This window comes from Bos indicus, chromosome 19 (assembly GCF_029378745.1).
Source record: "Bos indicus isolate NIAB-ARS_2022 breed Sahiwal x Tharparkar chromosome 19, NIAB-ARS_B.indTharparkar_mat_pri_1.0, whole genome shotgun sequence".
Classification (NCBI taxonomy): Eukaryota; Metazoa; Chordata; class Mammalia; order Artiodactyla; family Bovidae; genus Bos; species Bos indicus.
Window position 1 is genome coordinate 51032154 of NC_091778.1, and position 20363 is coordinate 51052516.

A 20363-nucleotide genomic window follows, 5' to 3' on the forward strand; every position below is an offset into this window, starting at 1 on the left:
AAAACCCTGGGCCACACCTTCCCTCCTGTCCTAAGGACACAGCTCCCCATTGCCTCTCTCTGCCTGACACTCCTCAGACTCACCTGGAGGCAACAGCGGAATTCCCCCCTTGTTGTTAAAGACTCTTGGTTTCACTGGGTTCCGACGTGATCTGGTTCCGATGTGGGAACCAGGTCTGCTCTTATCTCTTTTTGGCTTATAGTTTTAAGTTTTAGCTGTCCGCTGTTGCTGTGGTTTTCTATTTCAATATTCATTATACATTGGCTAGATTTTCTTTGTCTTCCATTTCAACAACTCTCTCTTAAACCCTTTTTTATTATTTAATTTTCTTAATCTTCACTTTCTTGTTTATTTTCCTACGTTTCTTCAGTGCCCCTTATTTTTATTCAGATCTGTTTTCCCTGGAGAACTAATTTCGTCTTCATTTCTCACATAATTTTTGTCTTTTTCTTCTATTTCTATTTTGAGTTCAGTCAATCCTCTCCTATTTAAAAGGTTTATTGGGGTATAATTCGTATAATTCACCTGTTAAATGTGCAGTTCAGTGTATTTCAGCACATTCACGGGGATGTACAACCATTACCACTGTCTGATGTTACGAAAGAGCTTCGCCTCCCAGAGAAGCCCACCTGCGGTCACGCCCCCAGCCCAGGCTAGTCCCCCCTCCTCTGTCTTTGCACGCACTCTTTGCACGGGTCCAGCTCTGTTACGGAATTTCTGGTTCAAGATGGCCTGCCCCTTTCTCAAGCCTTGTGGAGGACGTGTGATTTCACGTGGAGAGTTGTTCACAGAATTTTTTTCTCCTTGATTTTTGGTGGTGATGTTTTTGTTTGGGGTGCTTGTCTGTTCACAGAAGTGTTTTTCTGTTTCCTGTCACGCTGGCTTTGTGTAGCCTCTGTTCACAGGACTCCTGCCCCAGGGTCACCCCTTGTGTGACCCCAGGGAAGTACAGCAGCGTTGAGGGCAGGAAGGGGAGGAGAGTGTGTCTCCTGCTTCTCCCGTTTCATCCCACAGGACCCTCATCCCCTTTCTCCACACCTCCGAGGGCACACGCCCTTCCACACCCCAAGAGCCCCCAGGGCAGGGGTGACTCCCCCAATCTTCTCAGGCCCCTGTCCCCACGGAGGACTGGGCCTCAGGACCTGGTTTTCCACCTTCTCTGGCTAAATTCTCAGCTGTCTCTCTGCCAGAAATAAGAAAACTCTGGGGTTGAGTTCCTACTGGTCATGAGCAGAGAGGACATCCTCTCTCCTTCCTAAATCTATAAAGCGCAGAGTTACAATGTGCTCTTGAAAGGTGCCTTTGAAAATGCAGAAAATTAGCAAAAGGAAGAATATACAAATCACCGGTGAGCCCATCACCACACATCTGCTCTGAACTTTTGTGTGGGGTCCTTTTGTCTTTCTTTAACTGTGGACGACTTTTAGCTGAGCTGCAAACTTTTTCTTTTCTTAATTTTGGCTGCACTGGGTCTTCATTGCTGCTTGCCGGCTTTCTCTGGGTGGGGTTAGTGGGTGCTCCTCTCTAGTTGCAGTGCGCGTGCAAGCACAATTGTGAAAGCTGACTTTTAACATTCTGATATAAATCCTTTCATGACTTGTGGTCTTTGTGAAAACACTTCAGTCACCACAGTGGTCCATCAAGTCACGGAATGACTCAGCAGCTGATGCTGGAAGTGAGGCTGTTTGCACGGCTCCTGCGTCACTTTCCTATGCGGCCTGCTGCCCCGTCAGTCTCTCGTGTGTTGAGACCCCCTGGCAGCGATTCCCTGGGCAGGGGTGGCTCTGTGTGGGGACCGATGCGGCGCTCAGTGTGGCAGCTCAGAAGTGAGCCCAGTGGGCTGCCCACAGGGTGGCTCTCAGGCCTGAGCCAGGAGGTGGCAGAATTCATGGCCGGGTGATCACAGACAAGGGGCATCAGTTCATCACAGACCCCAGAGGCTGGGTGCATAGGGCCCAGTCCGGGGATACACTTGGGCCAAGAAGCTGGCCAGAAGTGGCCAGGAGTCCCCTCTCTCCCCAAGGGTAACGGCCACGGGGCTCTACCAGGGCGTCGAGACCTCAGAGGCCAGCCATGCCACCTTCCCCTCAGGGTAGATGAGCTGGGTGAGCAACATTGGCTCTACCGGGAACAGTCAGCCCCACTGTGGTGCTGGCGCTGCCCTGACCTGAGCTTGGGCTGAAGAGGCAGAACAGGCTGGGGCCGGCGCACAGCAGCCTGTGCACTGTGGGGAAACCAGCCTCTGCCCGGAGCAGGGGTCCTGGCAGCTTGCCCAGCTGTTGCTGGGCTCTGCTCACCAGTCACGCCCTGGGTGACCCCCTGTCCAGACCCTCTGCTTTCTTGGTTTTCACCTTGAACTCAAGGAAGTGAAGGAGCTGCGATTGTTATCCCCGTCAGGACTGAGGTCCCCCAGCCCCGGACTGACCAGCAGGGCAGCTGCAGCCCCGCCAGCCAGCCCTGATCTGAGCCCTTCTCCAGACAAGGGTGGGAGGCCTGGGTTCTCACAGGATAGGAGGACCCCATGGGACCCTGCAGACCCTCAGAGCAGTGTGCCCGTCAACAGGGAGGGGGCAGTGGGGTCCAGGGTCCAGTTGGAGGCCGTGAGTGAGAGTGACTACAGGGCTTGGGTCTACTCCTCGGGCACCTTCTTGTCCCAGAGCCGCCTCTTATGGTCACGTTTGCCGAGCTCTGGCCATGAGCTGGGGGCAGCTGGATGTGTTGTTTTCCAGCTGAGGCCTCACCGGTCAGGCTGGGCTCAAGTGTGGGGGCCCCAGGCCGACCTCCATCTCCCGTTGCCTGAACCAAGGCTCTGTTCTGAGTGGATACATGTTTCTTCATCTTGCAGGGTGTCCCTGAGGACCTGCTGTTCTTCTACGAGCACCTGAGGAAGGGCGGCGGGGTCGTCCGTGTGGACCAGAGCCTCCTCCTGTACCGCTACCACCCTGGCGCGGCCACACACTCCGTCCTCGAGTACGTGGTCCTGGGGTCCAGACTGGGTGGGGTGGGGGGACCCAGTCAGGTCTCTGCCCCAAGGTGGGGACCTGGGAGCGTGGCTGACACCAGAGCCCATGGCCTCCCAGGAGGGAGGTCATCCCCAGTCTGTGGACCAGCATTTTCCTCAGGATCAAGGCTAAGTGTCTGCTCTCACTTTTATTATTTATTTCAGTTGCTTTGGGTCTTTGTTGCTGCATAGGCTGTCTCCAGTTGCAGCGAGCAGGGCCTGCTCTCTAGCTGCGCCTCATTGTGGTGGCTTCCCTTATTGCAGAGCGCAGGCTCTGGGCCCTTGGACTTCAGTAGTTGCGGCTCAAGGTCTCTAGAGCATGAGCTCAGTAGTTGTGACACGGGGCTTAGTTGCCCCGTGGCACATGGGATTGTATTTCCTGGACTGAGGATCAAACCCGTGTCCCCTGCATTGGCAGGCAGATTCTTAACCACTGGACCATGGCTCAGTGGGTAAAGAATCTGCCTGCAATGCAGGAGACACAGGAGACGTGGGTTCGATTCCCTGGGTCAGCAAGATCCCCTGCAGGGGGCATGGCAACCCACAGCAGTGTTCTTGCCTGAAAAATTCCATGGGCAGAGGAGCCTGGCAGGCTACAGTCCAAAGGCTGGACACAACTGAGCAACTGGGCACACACAGAATCCACATGTGGATGTTGTCTGTGGGTCCTGTTCTCACTTGATTTGAGCTGAAAGGACTCAGAATGAGCCCAGCGCACCACTGATGTGATGACAGGTGGGCTGGGGGCATCCTCTTCCTTCTCTGCCCACCAGGGGGAGGCCGGCTGGGGCAGAGGTTGGGTCATCCCCTACGAGGCCATCGCAAAGGCCGGCCCCTCCTTGTCGTGGCTCACGGCCTCCCAGGTTCCAAAGCTGGAGGTCAACTGCCAGGGGTAGGGCAGGGGAGGCGCCCGAAGTGCAGGCTGGGTGAAGACGAGCGAGCTGTGTGTTTCTTTCTTTAGTTTGAACTCTGTGCATGTGCACATGTATGTTTGTGCAGGTGTGTGTGAGTGTTTTGTTTCAAACCACCACAAGTGTGGAGACACTCGGTGCTACCGTGATGCTGCTCACTTGGGGACAGAGAGGAGTGGAGCCCTGAAACAGGTCTGTGATCAGGGCATCTTCTGAGTGGAAAGAGCGTGAGGCAAAGACATGCATTTGAGTTTCTGGACACAGAGGAGACTCTTTTCTTCCCCAGAGGGTATGAGACTCGTTGGAAGGCATGGCCGCTCAGCTGCTGTCCAGAGAGGTCTCCTGCCCACTGTCACAGCGGGCGTGATGCTGATTGGAGAATGTGTTGTGGGGGGATCACAGATTGCAGTATTCATATTCATTTGGGAGATCTTTGAACTTTTGCAGGGGCGCTATTCCTTACTGAAGCTTAGCTTCTTTGTTTTCCAGCTTTAAGCAAAAGAGCTTGATTTCTCTTGTCTTTTGATAAATCTGAATTTTGATATAGTAGCTCTAGTGAAGCATCATAGGGAGTTTATTGTCATGAACTTGACTCATTGTAAGTGTGATCTGCACACATGGGGTGAAGGTCTAGGGGGACATAAGAGTCCTAAATGTGTATATCCCTAATCACAGAGTTTCAAAATACACAGGCAAAAACTGGTAGAAATAAAGGGAGAAGTAGACAAACCCACAGTTACAGTTGAAAATTTTAATATTCGTATCTCAGTAATTGTTAGAAGTTGGGAAGTCTGAGGATCAGAAGATTTGAGCAACACTGTTAATTAGCCAACATAACAGTAGACATTTAAGGAACACTATAGAAAGAAAGCTGGAATCAAGATTGCTGGGAGAAATATCAATAACCTCAGATATGCAGATGACACCACCCTTATGGCAGAAAGTGAAGAAGAACTAAAAAGCCTCTTGATGAAAGTGAAAGAGGAGAGTGAAAAAGTTGGTTTAAAGCTCACCATTCAGAAAATGAAGATCATGGCATCCGGTCCCATCACTTCATGGGAAATAGATGGGGAAACAGTGGAAACAGTGTCAGACTTTATATTTTTGGGCTCCAAAATCCCTGCAGATGGTGATTGCAACCATGAAATTAAAAGACGCTTACTCCTTGGAAGGAAAGTTATGACCAACCTAGACAGCATATTCAAAAGCAGAGACATTACTTTGCCAACAAAGGTCCATCTAGTCAAGGCTATGGTTTTTCCAGTGGTCACGTATGGATGTGAGAGTTGGACTGTGAAGAAAGCTGAGTGCCGAAGAATTGATGCTTTTGAACTGTGGTGTTGGAGAAGACTCTTGAGAGTCCCTTGGACTGCAAGGAGATCCAACCAGTCCATTCTGAAGATCAGTCCTGGGTGTTCTTTGGAAGGAATGATGCTAAAGCTGAAACTCCAATACTTTGGCCACCTCATGCGAAGAGTTGACTCATTGGAAAAGACTCTAATGCTGAGAGGGATTGGGGGCAGGAGGAGAAGGGGATGACAGAGGATGAGATGGCTGGATGGCATCACTGACTCGATGGACGTGAGTCTGAGTGAACTCCAGGAGTTGGTGATGGACAGGGAGGCGTGGCGTGCTGCAGTTCTTGGGGTTGCAGAGAGTCAGACACGACTGAGCGACTGAACTGACAGAAAGAAAATGAAATTGCTCAGTCATGTCTGACTCTTTGTGACCCCATAGACTGTAGCCTGCCAGGCTCCTCTGTCCATGGGGTTTTCCAGGCAAGAATACTGGAGTGGGTTGCCATTTCCTTCTCCAGGGGATCTTCCTGACCCCGAGATCAAGCCCGGGTCTTCTGTATTGCAGGAAGACGCTTTACCATCTGAGCCACCAGGGAATCTACAAGGAACACTAAACTCCAGAATATACATACTTTTAAAGTACAAGATAGACATTACTTTGGGCCAGTAAGCAAGTCTGAACACGTTTCAAATGATTGAAATACTGGGTATGTTTTATAAATTAGAAATCATTAAGACATCTTGAATATCCAAAATATTTGGAAATTAAGCAACCAAGGGAAAAAAATCACAAGGATACTAGGGGGAAATTTTAACTAATGACAAAACAGTGTGTAAAAGTTTGTGGGATTTGGCTAAAGCAGAGTTTTACAGTAAAGTTTTATGGCTTTAAAAGCTTATGTTATTAAAGAAAAAAGCAATTATCTAAGTCTCCACGTTTAAAAGTTACAAACTAACAGCAAAGTAAACTCAAATAGAAGAAAAGGAATAAAGAAGGTAAAACTGAAAATGGATATCAATAGGAAAAATATGAGTAAAACCAGGAATTGATTTGAAATAAAATCAGTGCAATTGAAAAACCTCTCACAAGATTGATTTTTAAGAGAACACAGATTGCCAGTATACTGAGAATTAAAGAGAGGACATCACTACAGATCCAAGAGATACTTAAAGTATAAATAATAATTAAAATTAGATTAGTAATTTTAAAACTTTTCATAAAGAAAAGCCAAGCCAGATGGCTTTACTGATATATTCTATCAAAAATGTAAGGGAGACTAATACTAACCTTACGTGAATTCTTTTAGGAAATAGAAGAGGAGAAAGATCTATTGGGTGTTGGGAGGGAGGAGCTTCACACTTACTCCCTAAGACCAGCATGACTCTGAAGTTTAAAATGCTACAAGAATATTATAGGAAAATAAAATTACAGACCAATATCCCTTATGAGAATAGGTGCAAAAAATCATTCACAAAATATTGCCAAGTCAAATTCAGAAATATATAGGAAAGGATAATGCATCATGAATACAAGTCTGGTTTAACTCTCCAAAATCAGTTTGATTTCCTACAGTAACAGAATAAAGGATAAAAATCACACAGCCCAATAGATGCAGAAAAAACATTTAACAATTCAATATCCCTTTATGGTTTTTTAAAAAAATCTCAGCAAACTAGAAATAGAAGGAAACTTTCTCAGTCTGATAGTATCTACACAAACCTATAACTAACCTTATATTTAATAATTAAGGACGGAAAGCATTCCCTTCTAAGATCAGGAGGAAGCGATCTCCTGATTGTTCCTCTCACTACTTCTATTCAACATAGTAAGGAAGTCAGTGCAGTAAGATCAGGAGAAGAAAAGATACAAGCATTAGGAAGTGGAAGGAAGACGGCATCATTTGTATCAATAGATGGCATGATTGTGTCTCATAGGAAATCAAAACCAATAACATAGTCTTCCAAGATACAAATTTATAGACTTGGAATAAAACAATTGAAAAAAAAATGCAGTTTAAAAAATGTACAGTGACATCAGTGATATAATATTTTTAAGTAAGTGTAACAAAGTATAGCTCTAGCTGCTAAAATCCATTCCAAAAAATGCTGAGGGAAATTAAAACCTATACAATAGATTAATGGAGAGAGATACCACGTTCATGGATTGGAAGATTCATTATTGGTTTTTTTTTACTTTACTTTTGGCTGTGCTGGGTCTCGGTTGCTGCATGCAGGCTTTATCTAGCTGTGGCGGGTGGGGGCTGCTCTCTAGTCGCCATGCACAGGCTTCTTGCAGAGCACGGGGTCTAGGACACGCAGGACTCAGTAGCTGCAGTCTGCACTGTCAAGAGCTCAGGCCCAGAAGCGGCGCACAGGCTTGGTTGCCCCGCGGCCTGTGGAATCTTCCCACACCAGGGGTCGAACCTGTGTCCCTGCATCAGATTCTTAACCACTGAACCATGAGGGAAATCCCAAGACTCAGTATTGTTAACATCAGTTCTGCCCAAATTGATCTGTAGATTCAGTGCAACCCCTGTAAAAGTCCCAGCTGGCTTCTTTGTAGAAACCGATCATCTGATTTTAAAATTCACAAAAAAATCAGAGGACCCAGACTGGCCTAAATAATCTTGAAAAGAGCAAAATTTGAGGATCCATTGTGCCTGATTTTAAGACTCACTCTGAAGCTACACCAATCAGGAAAATGTATTAGTAGCATAAATGCAGAAATACATATCAGTGAAGCAGAGCAGAGAGTCGAGAAATAGACTCACTACTGATTTTCAACAAAGTCTCCAAAGGCATTCAATGGAAAAAGAAAAATATTTTGAACAAATGGATATGCATATGGAAAAAAGAACTCACCCCCTTATTGAAGAATTAATTCTAGATGGCTTAGATGTAAAAATAGAAGCAGTTAAACGATAAAGCTTCTAGAAGAAAACATCAGGGAATATCTTCACAACTTTGGGATAGGCAAACATTTGTTAGGACACCAGACTCTTTAGCCATTTAAAACTTGACAAATCGAACTCCAAAGTTAAAAACTTTTTGCTCCTAAAAAGACACCATTAGGAAAATAAGTAGACAAACCATAGACTGGGAGAAAATATTCATAATTTATGTATCTCACGGAGGACAAGTATAGAGAGTATATTAAGAACCTCTACCACCAAAAAATAAAATCTAATAAAAATAAGCAAAATTCTTTTTTTTTTTTAATTTTATTTTTAAACTTTACATAATTGTATTAGTTTTGCCAAATATCAAAATGAATCTGCCACAGGTATACATGTGTTCCCCATCCTGAACCCTCCTCCCTCCTCCCTCCCCATACCATCCCTCTGGGTCGTCCCAGTGCACTAGCCCCAAGCATCCAGTATCGTGCATCGAACCTGGGCTGGCAACTCGTTTCTTACATGATATTTTACATGTTTCAATGTCATTCTCCCAAATCTTCCCACCCTCTCCCTCTCCCACAGAGTCCATAAGACTGTTCTATACATCAGTGTCTCTTTTGCTGTCTCGTACACAGGGTTATTGTTACCATCTTTCTAAATTCCATATATATGCGTTAGTATACTGTATTGGTATTTTTCCTTCTGGCTTACTTCACTCTGTATAATAGGCTCCAGTTTCATCCACCTCATTAGAACTGATTCAAATGTATTCTTTTTAATGGCTGAGTAATACTCCATTGTGTATATGTACCACAGCTTTCTTATCCATTCATCTGCTGATGGACATCTAGATTGCTTCCATGTCCTGGCTATTATAAACAGTGCTGCGATGAACATTGGGATACACGTGTCTCTTTCCCTTCTGGTTTCCTCAGTGTGTATGCCCAGCAGTGGGATTGCTAATTCTTGAATGGACATGACACTTCACAAATAATATATAAATGGCCAATTAGTCCATGAAAAAGGTTTCATCACTATTATCAGAGAAATGAAAACTAACCTCTGCACACCCACTGGAAGGGTTAAAAGGAATGTCTGAAATTCCAAATCACGGGGAGGACGTGGACCACCAGACACATATTCATTGTTCTTGGGAGTGTAAACATGGTGCCTCCTCTCTCGAAAGTTGTTGGACCTTATTTTATTTATTAATACCTGCCCCATTACCCAGGAATTCCATGTCTAGGTGTTTATCCATGAGAAATGAATGAATTGAGCAACAGTTCTCTATTAGCAGCCAAGAGCGGGAGCAACCCAGATGCCGGTCAGCAGGTGATCGATAAGCACCGCTATAACGGAGCACTGCTCAACAACTGATACCTGCCAGACCAGGATTAATGTAAAAAAAAAATATATATATATATGTATATGTATGTATGTATATGATTAGTAAGAGAAACCGGATACAAAAGCACACACACTTCTGCAACAGGCAGAACTAGTCCACAGGGACAAAAACGAGACTGTTCTCCTCAGGGGAGGGAGGTAGCAGAAACTTCCTGGGGTGATGGAGGTGCCCCACCTCTTGATAGGGCTGGGGGTGACCTGGGTACGTGTTTGTCATAACCACCTGACTTGTATGTATACCTAAGCTCCTTGCTCTTATTCTATGTGGATCTCATTAAACATTACCAAACTGTCTGGCAGGTATACCTCAGGGAAGTAACCACGTTCCCACCATCCATAAAACGGAGTTGGAAACGCTGGGTGAATAAAATGCAAAGACAGTTTTTCTGGACACAAGTCTTCTGCAGAGCTGAGAAGTGCTTGGACACCTTAGATGCTCTGCAGGGCTAAGAAATGCCTGGGCCTCTAGGATCTCTTCCACTGTCTCCTGAAGGTTCACGTGTGTGTGTCCTCGTACTAGCTGCTGTGAAGCAGGTGATGTGGAGGCGGGTCTGTGGCGACCCTGGTGGTGGCCCGCCGCGCCTCGCCATGGTGTGCCCGTGTACCTGGGGGCAGCTGTCCGGCCAGATGGCTCGTGCCACACACACCCTCCTCCTGTTCTCATGCGATAAGTCTTTTATGCCAGGACTCTTCTCTTTTCGCAGCGTGAGGCTTTGCCACCCACAGTGTAAAAGAGGTGATCTCATGTTAGTTTCTGTGTCGGATTAAAGTCTTTGAGCAGCAAAACCTCACAGAGCAGCGAGCGCTAATTACACCTTCAGGCTTGTCAATAATTGAACTCCTTCAAAGTCTTTCCCCAAAAGCCCTATGAGAGGCTCCCTGAATCTTGTCCTTTACATTTTAAATTGAGAATGATCAACATTTATATCACTTAACAGTTTCACTATGAAATACTTCCAACAGCCAGAGGCATGGAGGAATCGTCTTTAAGATGAAGTCACCCATTTCCCCAAATCTCCTGCATCTCCCAGGTTCCATTTCCTGGTGTCCCAAGCGGGAAGTTTATTTTCCACAGGACCCATTTCTTTATACTTGGACCACGTGTGATGTCCTCTAACCAGTATACTTTCCCTCTTTAAAAAATGTGATGTTGGCGGCACATTCTGCCTCATTGTTTCTGAAAGTGGCAGGTGCTGGACACCAGGGTGGCCAGGTCTCCCTTGGGCTCCTGTGCCTGGTATCCCCCACATTTCCTGAGCACGTGGACATGAGCCGGGCACGTCTGAGGGCCCATGTGGAGCAAGGAGTGTGACCTTGTCTTCCAGGCTCCTGGGTTCAGCCACTCAGCCAACAGCTGCAGCGCTGCCGCTCCCCCCAGCCTCAACCTGGGCCCCAGACCAGGGGCACTTGTGGGGCGGGCTCTGGGTCAGGGAGGAAGGCCTGGGGTATCACAGGCCTGCCCTCCTGGCTCACACCCCTCACCCACCCCTCACCCCCGCAGGACCACCATCTGGGCCCACCGTGTCCGCTTCCTGGAAGAGCAGGCCCTGCCCCACTGGGCAACCTTCACCATCTGGAACGCGGGCCGGCAGGGCCGCCGGCTCTACCGCAGCCTGACGGCGGGCTCACAGCGCAAGGTGGGGGCCTGCCCCTGCACCACCCCCCGCCCCAGCCCCATCCCTGCCTGTCAGGCAGCACTGCCCCCGCTGCCCCTGAGGCTGTGTGCTGTGTCCTTCCCAGGTGGCTGCCTTCTGCGACGTGGACGAGAACAAGATCAGAAAGGGCTTCTACTGCTACGAGGGCTCTCAGGTGCGGGCCCCCCCTACACCCCCGCCCGGGAGTCACTCACACCACACCTGGCCCACTGCTGGGTGCCATCCCAGGACTTTTGAGTAGACACTACCCAGAACCTTCCTCCTGGGGAAAGGCCATCTGAGCCCAGATAGCTGCCAGGCTTGGCAGAGGCAGCCCCCAGGCTCCCGGGGTCTCTAGGACCCCAGAGGGCCCCTGTGCCTGCCCCCCGCTGCCCCCAGCCCCACTGAAGATGCTATTCACAGGCTTGGGTCTCCGCTGCCTGCCTCGGGAGTCCTGGGGCAGGTGTCGATGGCTGGGCCAGGGTGTTGGGGAGCAGATCCAGTCCTGGGTCCGGCTGTGGCCCTGGTGCCCATCTGAGGGTGTCAAACTGTGAACAGGGCAGCTGTGGGGGAGCAGGGAGCAACACGGGGCAGCCCATGACCCTCCTCTCCTCTCAGGAAAGGCCCAAGCCCCGGATCCCAGTCCTGCACTTCCGAGCTGCACGGCCACCCTTTGTCATCTGCGTGAAGCTGGTGAGTATCAGCTCTCCTCCCACGTGTGGCTAGGACAGCCCCAGGGTCAGGTAGTATGGCGTGTCCACCAGGAGGGCGTGGGCTAGGATGGCAGGAGGCAACCGCTGCTCTGGGCGTGGGGGCAGGAGGGTGGTCTGCATGCGGGCGGGGACGGGTACAACAGGGCCACCTCCAGCCAGGCCCGGGGTGTCGGGGAGGCGGCAGTGCCCTATAAGCAGGCTGCATTTCCCACGAGGCTGCCCAGCTGCACCCGTGTGGCCCTGCACGCGCGCACCCACTGGGTGACCAGCGTCCTGGCGGTTTTCTCCATCACACTCTCGCCTTTCTTATTTGCGGCTGCACGGGACAGGTGCTTGTTTCTCAGCTCCAGACTGGACACTGGGGTCCTGCATGGAGGGGACGAGCTGGGTCCTTGAACTACCCTCTCCTCGTGGGGGTCTCACTCCTGGTATGCGAGTTTCCATCATGAAGCCCACTGGTGGGCTCTGGTGATGGCAACCTTCTCTTGACTTTGGAGCCCTCAGCCAGCTGGCCTGCCCGTCTCTTCTCCTTGGTTTCTGGGAGCCTGGCATCGAGGGTGCTGGCCCTTGGTTGACTGGTGTTCAGCACATTTTCTCTGAACAACAAGACAAGTTGTGACTTGTCTTTTCACAGGTTATTCCCAGAAAAACTTACTTTTAACACAGTACATTTATCAGCTTTTCTCATGAACACTTCTAGTGTCCCCCCCATTTTGGAACTTCCTCCTTGTGGTCAGAAAGATAGTCACAGATGAAGGTGTAAAGTGTCCTTAACCCACCTGGACTGTAGGGCCAGTCCTCTGGGCTCGTGTAGGATGGGGCTGCCCCAAAGTGTCCCCGGGGGCCAGGGGGCAGTGCTGGGTGAATGAGCAGGGCCCTGTGCTGTGCCCTGGGGACGTGCCACGGTGCACAGATGTGCACACAGGCGGCTGCTTCCAGCCTCTGAGGTTGGAACTTCAATAACAAGGGTGGCAGGCCAGAGGCCTTCCTGGAGGCAGCGGCTTTTGCAGAAGGGAGGCAGTGTTCATTCAACAGTTAGGCAACAGCAGCAGGGAAGCGGGCAGGACCCGCCTCTCACCCTCACCTCAAGTGCAGACGCTCGCTGAGTCTTGGACTCGGGGAGCCCATGGGTCCCACACACACTTTCACAGCAAAGGTGGCCTGCTCTGCAGTGGACAAGCCCGTGGAGGGCACCGGAGAAAGGAGAGCCCTTCGCTGGTGACTGGTTTTAAGATCCCAGGCCTCCTCCTGTGCCTCCTTCTGCACTGCAGCGCTACTCACAGCTTCCAAGTGCGGTTTACTCTGTGGTCCAGGGGTCCCCCAGACCGGCCAGGGCAGCCCACGCTGATGGGGGATGTTGCTTCCCTGAGGCTGTGCTCCCACGGGGCTCGAGCTGACATGGGAGGTGTTGAAGCGTGTTGGTCAGACGGGGGGTCCCGTGCGGGGCTGGAGCACAGGCTGGGCATCCCTATTCTTCTCATCACTCAAAGCACCGCTGTGGTGAAGTCACCCAACTGTTGGGAGAGCGGTGGGAGGACAGGCTGAGCCCAGGAGCCTGGCGCAGGGAGTGGCCTCAGAGCACCAGCTGGTCCCGCGTGGCTGGGCTCCAGCCCCACAGAAGCTGCGAGGCCGTAGAGGTGAGGTTCCCACTGCTCTTGGTGACTTTGCACCACGGGTGAGCTGAACACGCAGACCAGGACACAGCTTCAGGGGCACAACAGGCTCTGTCAGTCTGAACACGGCCACGTGAACTCAGTTCAGGTCCGATTTCCGTGGGGCGTGTTCTCAGTTCTCTCAGACACAGACCTGCGGTGGAATCGCTGGTCTTGGGGCAACTTATGCTCCACCCGTCGCCCAGAGGTCCCAGTTTCCCACATCCTCACCCACCTCGTGACGTGTGTGTTCATCACAGTTGTCCTGGTGGGTGACATGGCTGTCATGGTGGTTTTGATTTGCGTCTGACAACTGAGGACTCAGAGCATCTTTTCATGGGCTTGTTAGACATTTTTCTGTCTCCTCTGGGGAACTGTCTGTTCAAGTCCTTGGCCCATTTTCTGATCAAGTTGTCTTTTGATCGAGTCCTGAGAGTTCTCTATAGTTCCAGGTTCAAGTCCCCGATTAGATGCTTCAGCAAAAGTTTTTTCCTACCCCGTGAGCTGTCTTTTCACTCTCTTAATGGTGTCCTTTGGTGCACAGAAGTGCTTAACTTTGACAAAGTCCATTTTATCAAATTGTAAAGAATGCTCTTTCTTTTTGGCTGGGTTTGGTCTTGCTTGTAGCCTGTGGGATCTCTCGTGGTGGTACCTGGGCTCGACAGCTGCAGCAGGCAGACTTAGTCGCCCCACGACCTTAGTTCCCCAACTAGGAACTGAATGCAGATCCCCTGCTTTGGAAGGCAATTTCTCAACCGCTAGACCACCAGGGATGTCCCCATTTTATCTATTTTAAATCTGACTGCTCCTGTTTGGTGTCACAGCTAAGAAAAGAGCACCCAATCCGGGGTCATGAAGATTTACCCCTGTGCTTCCTTCTACGAGTTTTATGGTTTCTGCCCCTTCATTTAGGTCTTGGACCCATTTTGAGTTGATGTTTGTGTGTGGGGCCAGCAGGGGCCAGTTTCATACTTTTGCTGGTGGCCCTGCAGTGACGGTCCCGGGGCCAGGTGGCCAGATGGCTCCAGTCCCAACCTGTCACCCTGAGGTTTTCTTCAGACTGTTTGCCAGGTTGAACCTGTTATTAAACTAACGCTACATAGCAAGCTACAAACTTAGCCTTAAACAACACACGTTTATTATTACCTCACGTTTCTGTGGGTCAGAGGTCCAGGCACCACAGGTGGGTTTCAGCTTCAGGTGAGAGCGGTGGAGCCTGCCGGGGACGCGCTCTCATTGGGAGGCTCATGTGTGGCAGGTTGGCTTCCAGACTCTCATGGTCACTGGCAGCAGTCAGAGCTCAAGGATGTTGGCCAAGGGCCTCAGTGCTTTGCTGGCTGTTTGCCACCCGCCCCCACTCCCCCCTGTGATGGCAGCTTATTCTGTGAAAGCCAACAAGGGGCTGGGTCTGTAGCAAGACGCCCGTCACAGTAACGCATGACCTAATCATGGAGTGTCTACTAGAAGCAGGGGCTCCACGGGGTGCCGGCACTGGGTCAGGGGCATGGCTTTCTGGGGCCTGGCACAGGGACGGACTCACTGCTCCTGTGGCCCTCACCCACCTGGTCTTGGGTTTCCTGGTTTGAAAGCAGTTTCCTGAGAGACCAAGATAAGCGATGTACCAAGTTACCAGGGACCCTGGATGAATGATGATGGGGCTGAAAGGAGCAGTTGTAACGTGAAAACTTAGAACTATACACAGACAATACCTAACTTTTCAAATAAGATGGGTTCTCTTAAGGGTCTACTTCTCAGGGACCCACAATAGCCAGGAAGCAGACACCCCACCCATGCAAACCTTCCCTGGGGAGCAGACATTGGGTGGGGGGGGAGCGCTGTTCCCGCCCCGCCACCTGCTCTGTGCCTTTGGAGGGTCCAGAGGCAGAAACGCAAACACAGACGTGTAAGTGATTTTTATTTTTGGACACACCACACCACATGGCGTGCAGGCTCTTCCTCAACCAGGGGTCAAACCCTTGCCCCCTGCAGAGAGAGAGAGTGTGTGTGTGTTAAACCAGCATCAGCATGTTGTACATACTTATTCTGTATTTTGCTTTTTCACCTAATGGTATATCTTGGAGTTAATTCCACATAAAGCCCCTGGCGCCGCCTAACCCTGTTGTGCTTGCCTTCACCATGAAGGGAGCTTTCTTTCCAGCACATGCGGCCAAAGCATTGAGCCCCAATTGCTGTCCTGAGCCCCAACTCCCCCAACCTGCGATCAAGGCAGATTCTAGCCTTGTTTCTTCATTGTTTCCTAAAAAAATTAAAAGCTTAAAAAAAAAACAAAAAACTACCCAAACAACACTATCTCACCCCAAATTTCCAGATATCCCATCAGTGTTGAAATCTGCCCTGTAGGTGTGTTTTATCTTTTCATGCTTGTGTGCTGGAATGCAGACCCGCGGTAACCTCCGTCTCCCTCGCTTTCTTGCGACCTCTTTGTTGCCAAAACTGGCTTGTGGGGTAACGTGTTTCTAGGGGCTCAGGTCCAGGGTTCCTTGTGCCGGCAGGAACGCCTCCTTCACTGCTGGCTAGAGGAGCTTCTGGGGGAATCACGTCCCTTGTCCTAAAAATATCTGCATCCCACTCAATTATACAGATGTTTCATACATTTATTATCCAGATATTATGTTATTATATTACAGAAAATGTACAGAATGTATCACCCTGCAGACCTTTTTGGCCAACCCAATACTTACTGATGTAGCTTTAGGCCATTTTTACTCTTTGCTGTTAGAAATAACGCTACATATCTTTATATACGCATAATTTTGCTCAAGTGGCTACACGCTTAGGAGAAATGTTTGAAAGGTGCTGGTCAACGAGCATGCCCGCCATCAGCCATGAGACCAGCCATTCCATCCCTGGAGGCTGAGCCAGTTTACACCCCCACCAGTGACCCTTCTCCAGTGGGACCCGACGTCCCGTCTTTGCAAGCTGCTGGTGAGAAACAGTAAGTTTATGGTTCCAACCAGCAATGTCATGTTGTGGGTAAGGAGGGCGTCTCTTCACACATTCGTAATCATCTTTATTTCCCCTTGGTACATTATCCTTTGCATTGGCCTGTTTCTCTGATGGTCTCAGTATTTTTCTTTATGTAGCAACAAAAACCAACCACTGTCTGTGAAGAGCTGCAGATTCTTCTGTGCCATTTGACTGAATTTGTATCTTTGGCCACTTGGAAATTTTTTATTCAGGTATAGTCAAAATAGTTTTTCCTTTTAAGACTTTTAGATGTCTTATTCATTCTAAGACAATCATTCCTCATGAGACTTTATAAAAACATTATCTAAGTCTGGTCCTCAGACTCCGGTATTTTCCTTATATCTTCGATACAACTGGAATTTATTTTGCTATAAAGACTCTCTCTTTCCATGAGGACCCTCAGTTGTCCCCACATCGTTTGGTGAGGCGCCCATGTCTTTGCCTGTTGGGAAGTGCCGTCTTGGTGTGTGAGGTATGAATGTGGATGTGGAGCTACTTCTGGAGTCCTGGCCTTTTTCTACTCATCTGTCTGCTTTGCATCATTACTGACTGTAGCTTTATAATGTTCACCACCGAGTGCAGCTAGTCTTCCTTCATTATTCTTTTAGAACTTTTCTCGCATTTCTTCTGTTTACCCTTCAAGGCTGTGCCAGGTCTTAGCTGTGGCATGTGGGATCTAGTTCCCTGACCAAGGATCGAACCCAGCACACCTACATTGGGAGTGTGCAGTCTTAGCCACCGAACCATCAGGGAAGTCCCTCTCACATTTTTCTTTGATAAACTTTATTGTGAACTTTTCACACCTTTAGGAAATGGCCAAAGTGTGGCCTATCAGCTGCATCTGTAAATGTAGTTTTACCAGAACAGAGGCGTAAATACGAACCACCTGCCCTTGAAGAAAACTGAGGCATTTGTTCCAGAACCTGCCACACAGTTTAATAGATGACGAGCCATCCCCCAGCACTGCCTGGTTCTGTGGTTCATACTTTCTCAGCTAGTCCTTCCAGGCAGAGTGCATGGTCCTGGCTTGTGTGATGGAGTCGGCTGTGCCCTCTGGGGTCCGGCCTCCTCCACATCAAGCTAGCGGCCAGCTGTTCTCTTCTTGGTGTTGTGGGATCCAGCCATGGGCGTCACACCAGAGCTTTGTGTGGAGGGTCCTGACTGCTGTCCTCGGCTTGTGGGATGGCCATGTCTTCTGTTTTGCTAGACAAGGCCTAGGGAGTGGCCAGGCCAGGGGACACGCCTGGAGGCAGGAGGGTTCCGAGGCCCCACAGCTAGACGGTGGGGTTCGTTTCTGTCTGATCATTGGCAAGGCTGAGACCTTTCCCACATCAGGTGTGTGGATTTCCTCCCCTGACATTTCTGATCAGCTCGTCTATGGGATTGTGTGTTTCATGACCTGTAGAAGTCCCCTGTACCCTCTGGGTTCTCGTCCTTGTTGGTTTTGTCTGACCTTTCTGTTGTCTTAAGGAGGTCTGTCCACTCATGGAAGCATCTAACTTGAACAGTTTTGTGAAGTCAGTCCCCTCCCCAGGTCAGGGACGGGCCTGCCTGCCCGGTGGCCCCTCTATCAACCCAGGTCTGTGACCGGGCTGGCCCTGAACCCACATGTGTTTCCTTTGAAAACTGGAGATAACGGGAGGAGAAAAGGGGGGCTGAGACCAGGCAGCAAGTAGAGAACAGAATGTGGAAATTCCAGTTGTTTTCCAGGTAGAATGGTTTCCATTCAAATGCTTCTAGCAAAACTTAGGTAATAGCAGTAGCTGCAGAAACGGCCGAGGACAAGGGGGCGCCTCCATGTGGGGTCCCAGGAGAGGTGACACCCAATGGGAGGGACGTGGTGGTCAGGTCACCCCTCCCCCGTCCCGCTAGAGACGCCTGCCCTGCTGGTTATGGAGGCAGGAGGGAACCCGGCAGGTGGTGCTGGGACGAAGGACAGGTGCCTGCAAGCATTTCCCCAAACCCGCTGTGGCCCACACAGGAGGGCTGGGGATCCATGGGGTGGCCACCAGGCAGGCTCGGCCGAAGGGTTTCGGACCACCGAGTCCCGTGCCAGAAAGGTCCCAGGGCGCCAGCAAGGTCCCAGGGCAGACGTGGGCGGAGCCTGCCTGCTGCAGGGCCACGGCTTGTCACAGCCATGGGGACAGCCTGGGGTGGGGGGTAGGAAGGGCTCTGCCTGCAGCTGGTTGTAGAGTCACAGGCTCTGTCCCCGGGCCGCCTCCCACCTGTGGCCCGAGGAGGGCATGGGGCAGGGGGACATCAGAGAGACCCTGGGATCAAGTCAGGAGCGGGGAAGCTGGGTCTGCCCTGGACCCAGGCACGAGTGAAAGGGACTGCCCACGTGAACCTCACCTGAGTCCCCGGGGTGGGTCAGCCACCACCTGCAGCGGGGGGCCAAAGGCAGGGTGGGTGGAGGCCCCTCAGAGGACCCCCTGCCCCCCATCTCCCTGGTGACCAGTGAGACACAGTGCCCAGGGGATTCCCTTCAGGCCCCTCTGTCCTCTCAGCCGTGGAACAGGAGTTCATAGGGAGCACCTTGGGGTCCCCGGCGCAGGCTGGACAGAGTTGACCTGTCGCTCTTCCCACAGGACCTCACGGGGGGCGCGTTTGAGGACAACCTGAGGTCGCTGAACCTGCAGGAGGGCCGGGACTTCCTTCACTTCAGCTGACAGACCCGTGGCAGCTGCTCCCAGGTATGTACGAGGCCCCCAGCAGCTGCAGCCCAGGGCTGAGGGCCAGCAGGGAAGGAGGGCCCCACATGCATGTGGCGGGTGGTGCCCAGATGCCCCACAAACCCCACTCACCAAGAGGGTGCTCAGTGTTCTACGTGTGGTCTGCGCCCCACCGTGTATTTCTGACGTGTCCACACATGTACACACACAGACTAAGACCCGGAACAGCTCCTCTGCTGGGGGCAGGGGCTTGGCTGCCCACCACGCCCTCCGCAGCATCCCTCACGTCAGTGGCACCAGCAGCTTGTACTGGTCACTCCCAGCTCCCCATGGCCACGAACCCCAACGCCCACTTTGTTCCCAGCTTTGCCCTCTGTGCGGTCTGGGTGGATGCGTGGCTCTGTGGGGGTCAGCCTACGTTAGAGACGTGGGTCTGGATGAGGCCCCCGAGGGGACAGAGGCTGTGCGCTGATGCTTGTCCGGTGGGGAGTCAGCCCCTCTCTGAGTGAGGCAGATACCTGGGCAGGGGAGGGAGAGGCCCGTGGTGCCTGGCAGGGGCCGCGGGTGTGAGTGGGCAGGGGAGCGCCTCTTTCTCTGGTTGGTCCTACGCTGGAGGTATGACCAGAACTGGGGAAGGTGGCAGTTCTGACCACGTCCTGGCCGCTGGGGGCCCCCAGCTACAGCAGTCCTGAGTTGAGAAATGGCCGGGCACTGACCATTTCTCCCCTTGGTCTCTCGGTCTCAGGAGCCCAGTGGCTCTCCCCTAAAGGTGATGCTGGTGCCACTGGGCTTGTCTCCTTGATCCAAGAAGAAATCATCGACGTGTTGAATCGTTAGTGTCATCGATGCCAGAGTGATGACTCAGGGATGGAGGCCCTGCCCTAACAGTTCACATGAACGAGGCAATAACTCCTGGCTCTGAGGAGGGTCAAAGGGGCTTGAACAATCAGGAGTGGCCGCGTTGTGAAGCCACGTCTGGTCGGAATTCCCAGCCTTGGTGATTAAAGCACTGCGGTCCCTGTGTGCAGAGGGTCTCGGAAGACCCTTCACAGAATACAAAGGTGGCAGGCAGAGGCAGGAGAACTGGTGTTCTGGCCACAGGGCTCTAAACCTAAAACTGCGTGTATTCACACTGCTGCTGCTGTTAAAATCCTACGTGCTTTTGAAAAATCCACACAGTAGCTGTTATT

The 20363-nt window shown here is 50.9% G+C and overlaps 1 protein-coding gene across 6 annotated transcripts in view; it reads left to right on the plus strand.

The window, feature by feature from the left end:
• Window positions 1-20363, plus strand: part of B3GNTL1 (UDP-GlcNAc:betaGal beta-1,3-N-acetylglucosaminyltransferase like 1) — a 131620-nt gene that overhangs the window by 85487 nt on the left and 25770 nt on the right. For 3 of the 6 annotated variants that reach the window (XM_070773834.1, XM_070773837.1, XM_070773838.1), the window contains 6 exons: window positions 2846-2970; window positions 11016-11151; window positions 11255-11323; window positions 11767-11841; window positions 19090-19194; window positions 19919-20361. In XM_070773834.1, the coding sequence (XP_070629935.1) occupies window positions 2846-2970; window positions 11016-11151; window positions 11255-11323; window positions 11767-11841; window positions 19090-19170 (486 nt within the window). In that variant the 3' untranslated portion in view covers window positions 19171-19194; window positions 19919-20361. Of the gene's footprint in view, window positions 1-2845; window positions 2971-11015; window positions 11152-11254; window positions 11324-11766; window positions 11842-19089; window positions 19195-19918; window positions 20362-20363 lie in introns of those variants that run through there. The other 3 variants (XR_011562120.1, XM_070773835.1, XM_070773836.1) reach the window with 1 other exon arrangement.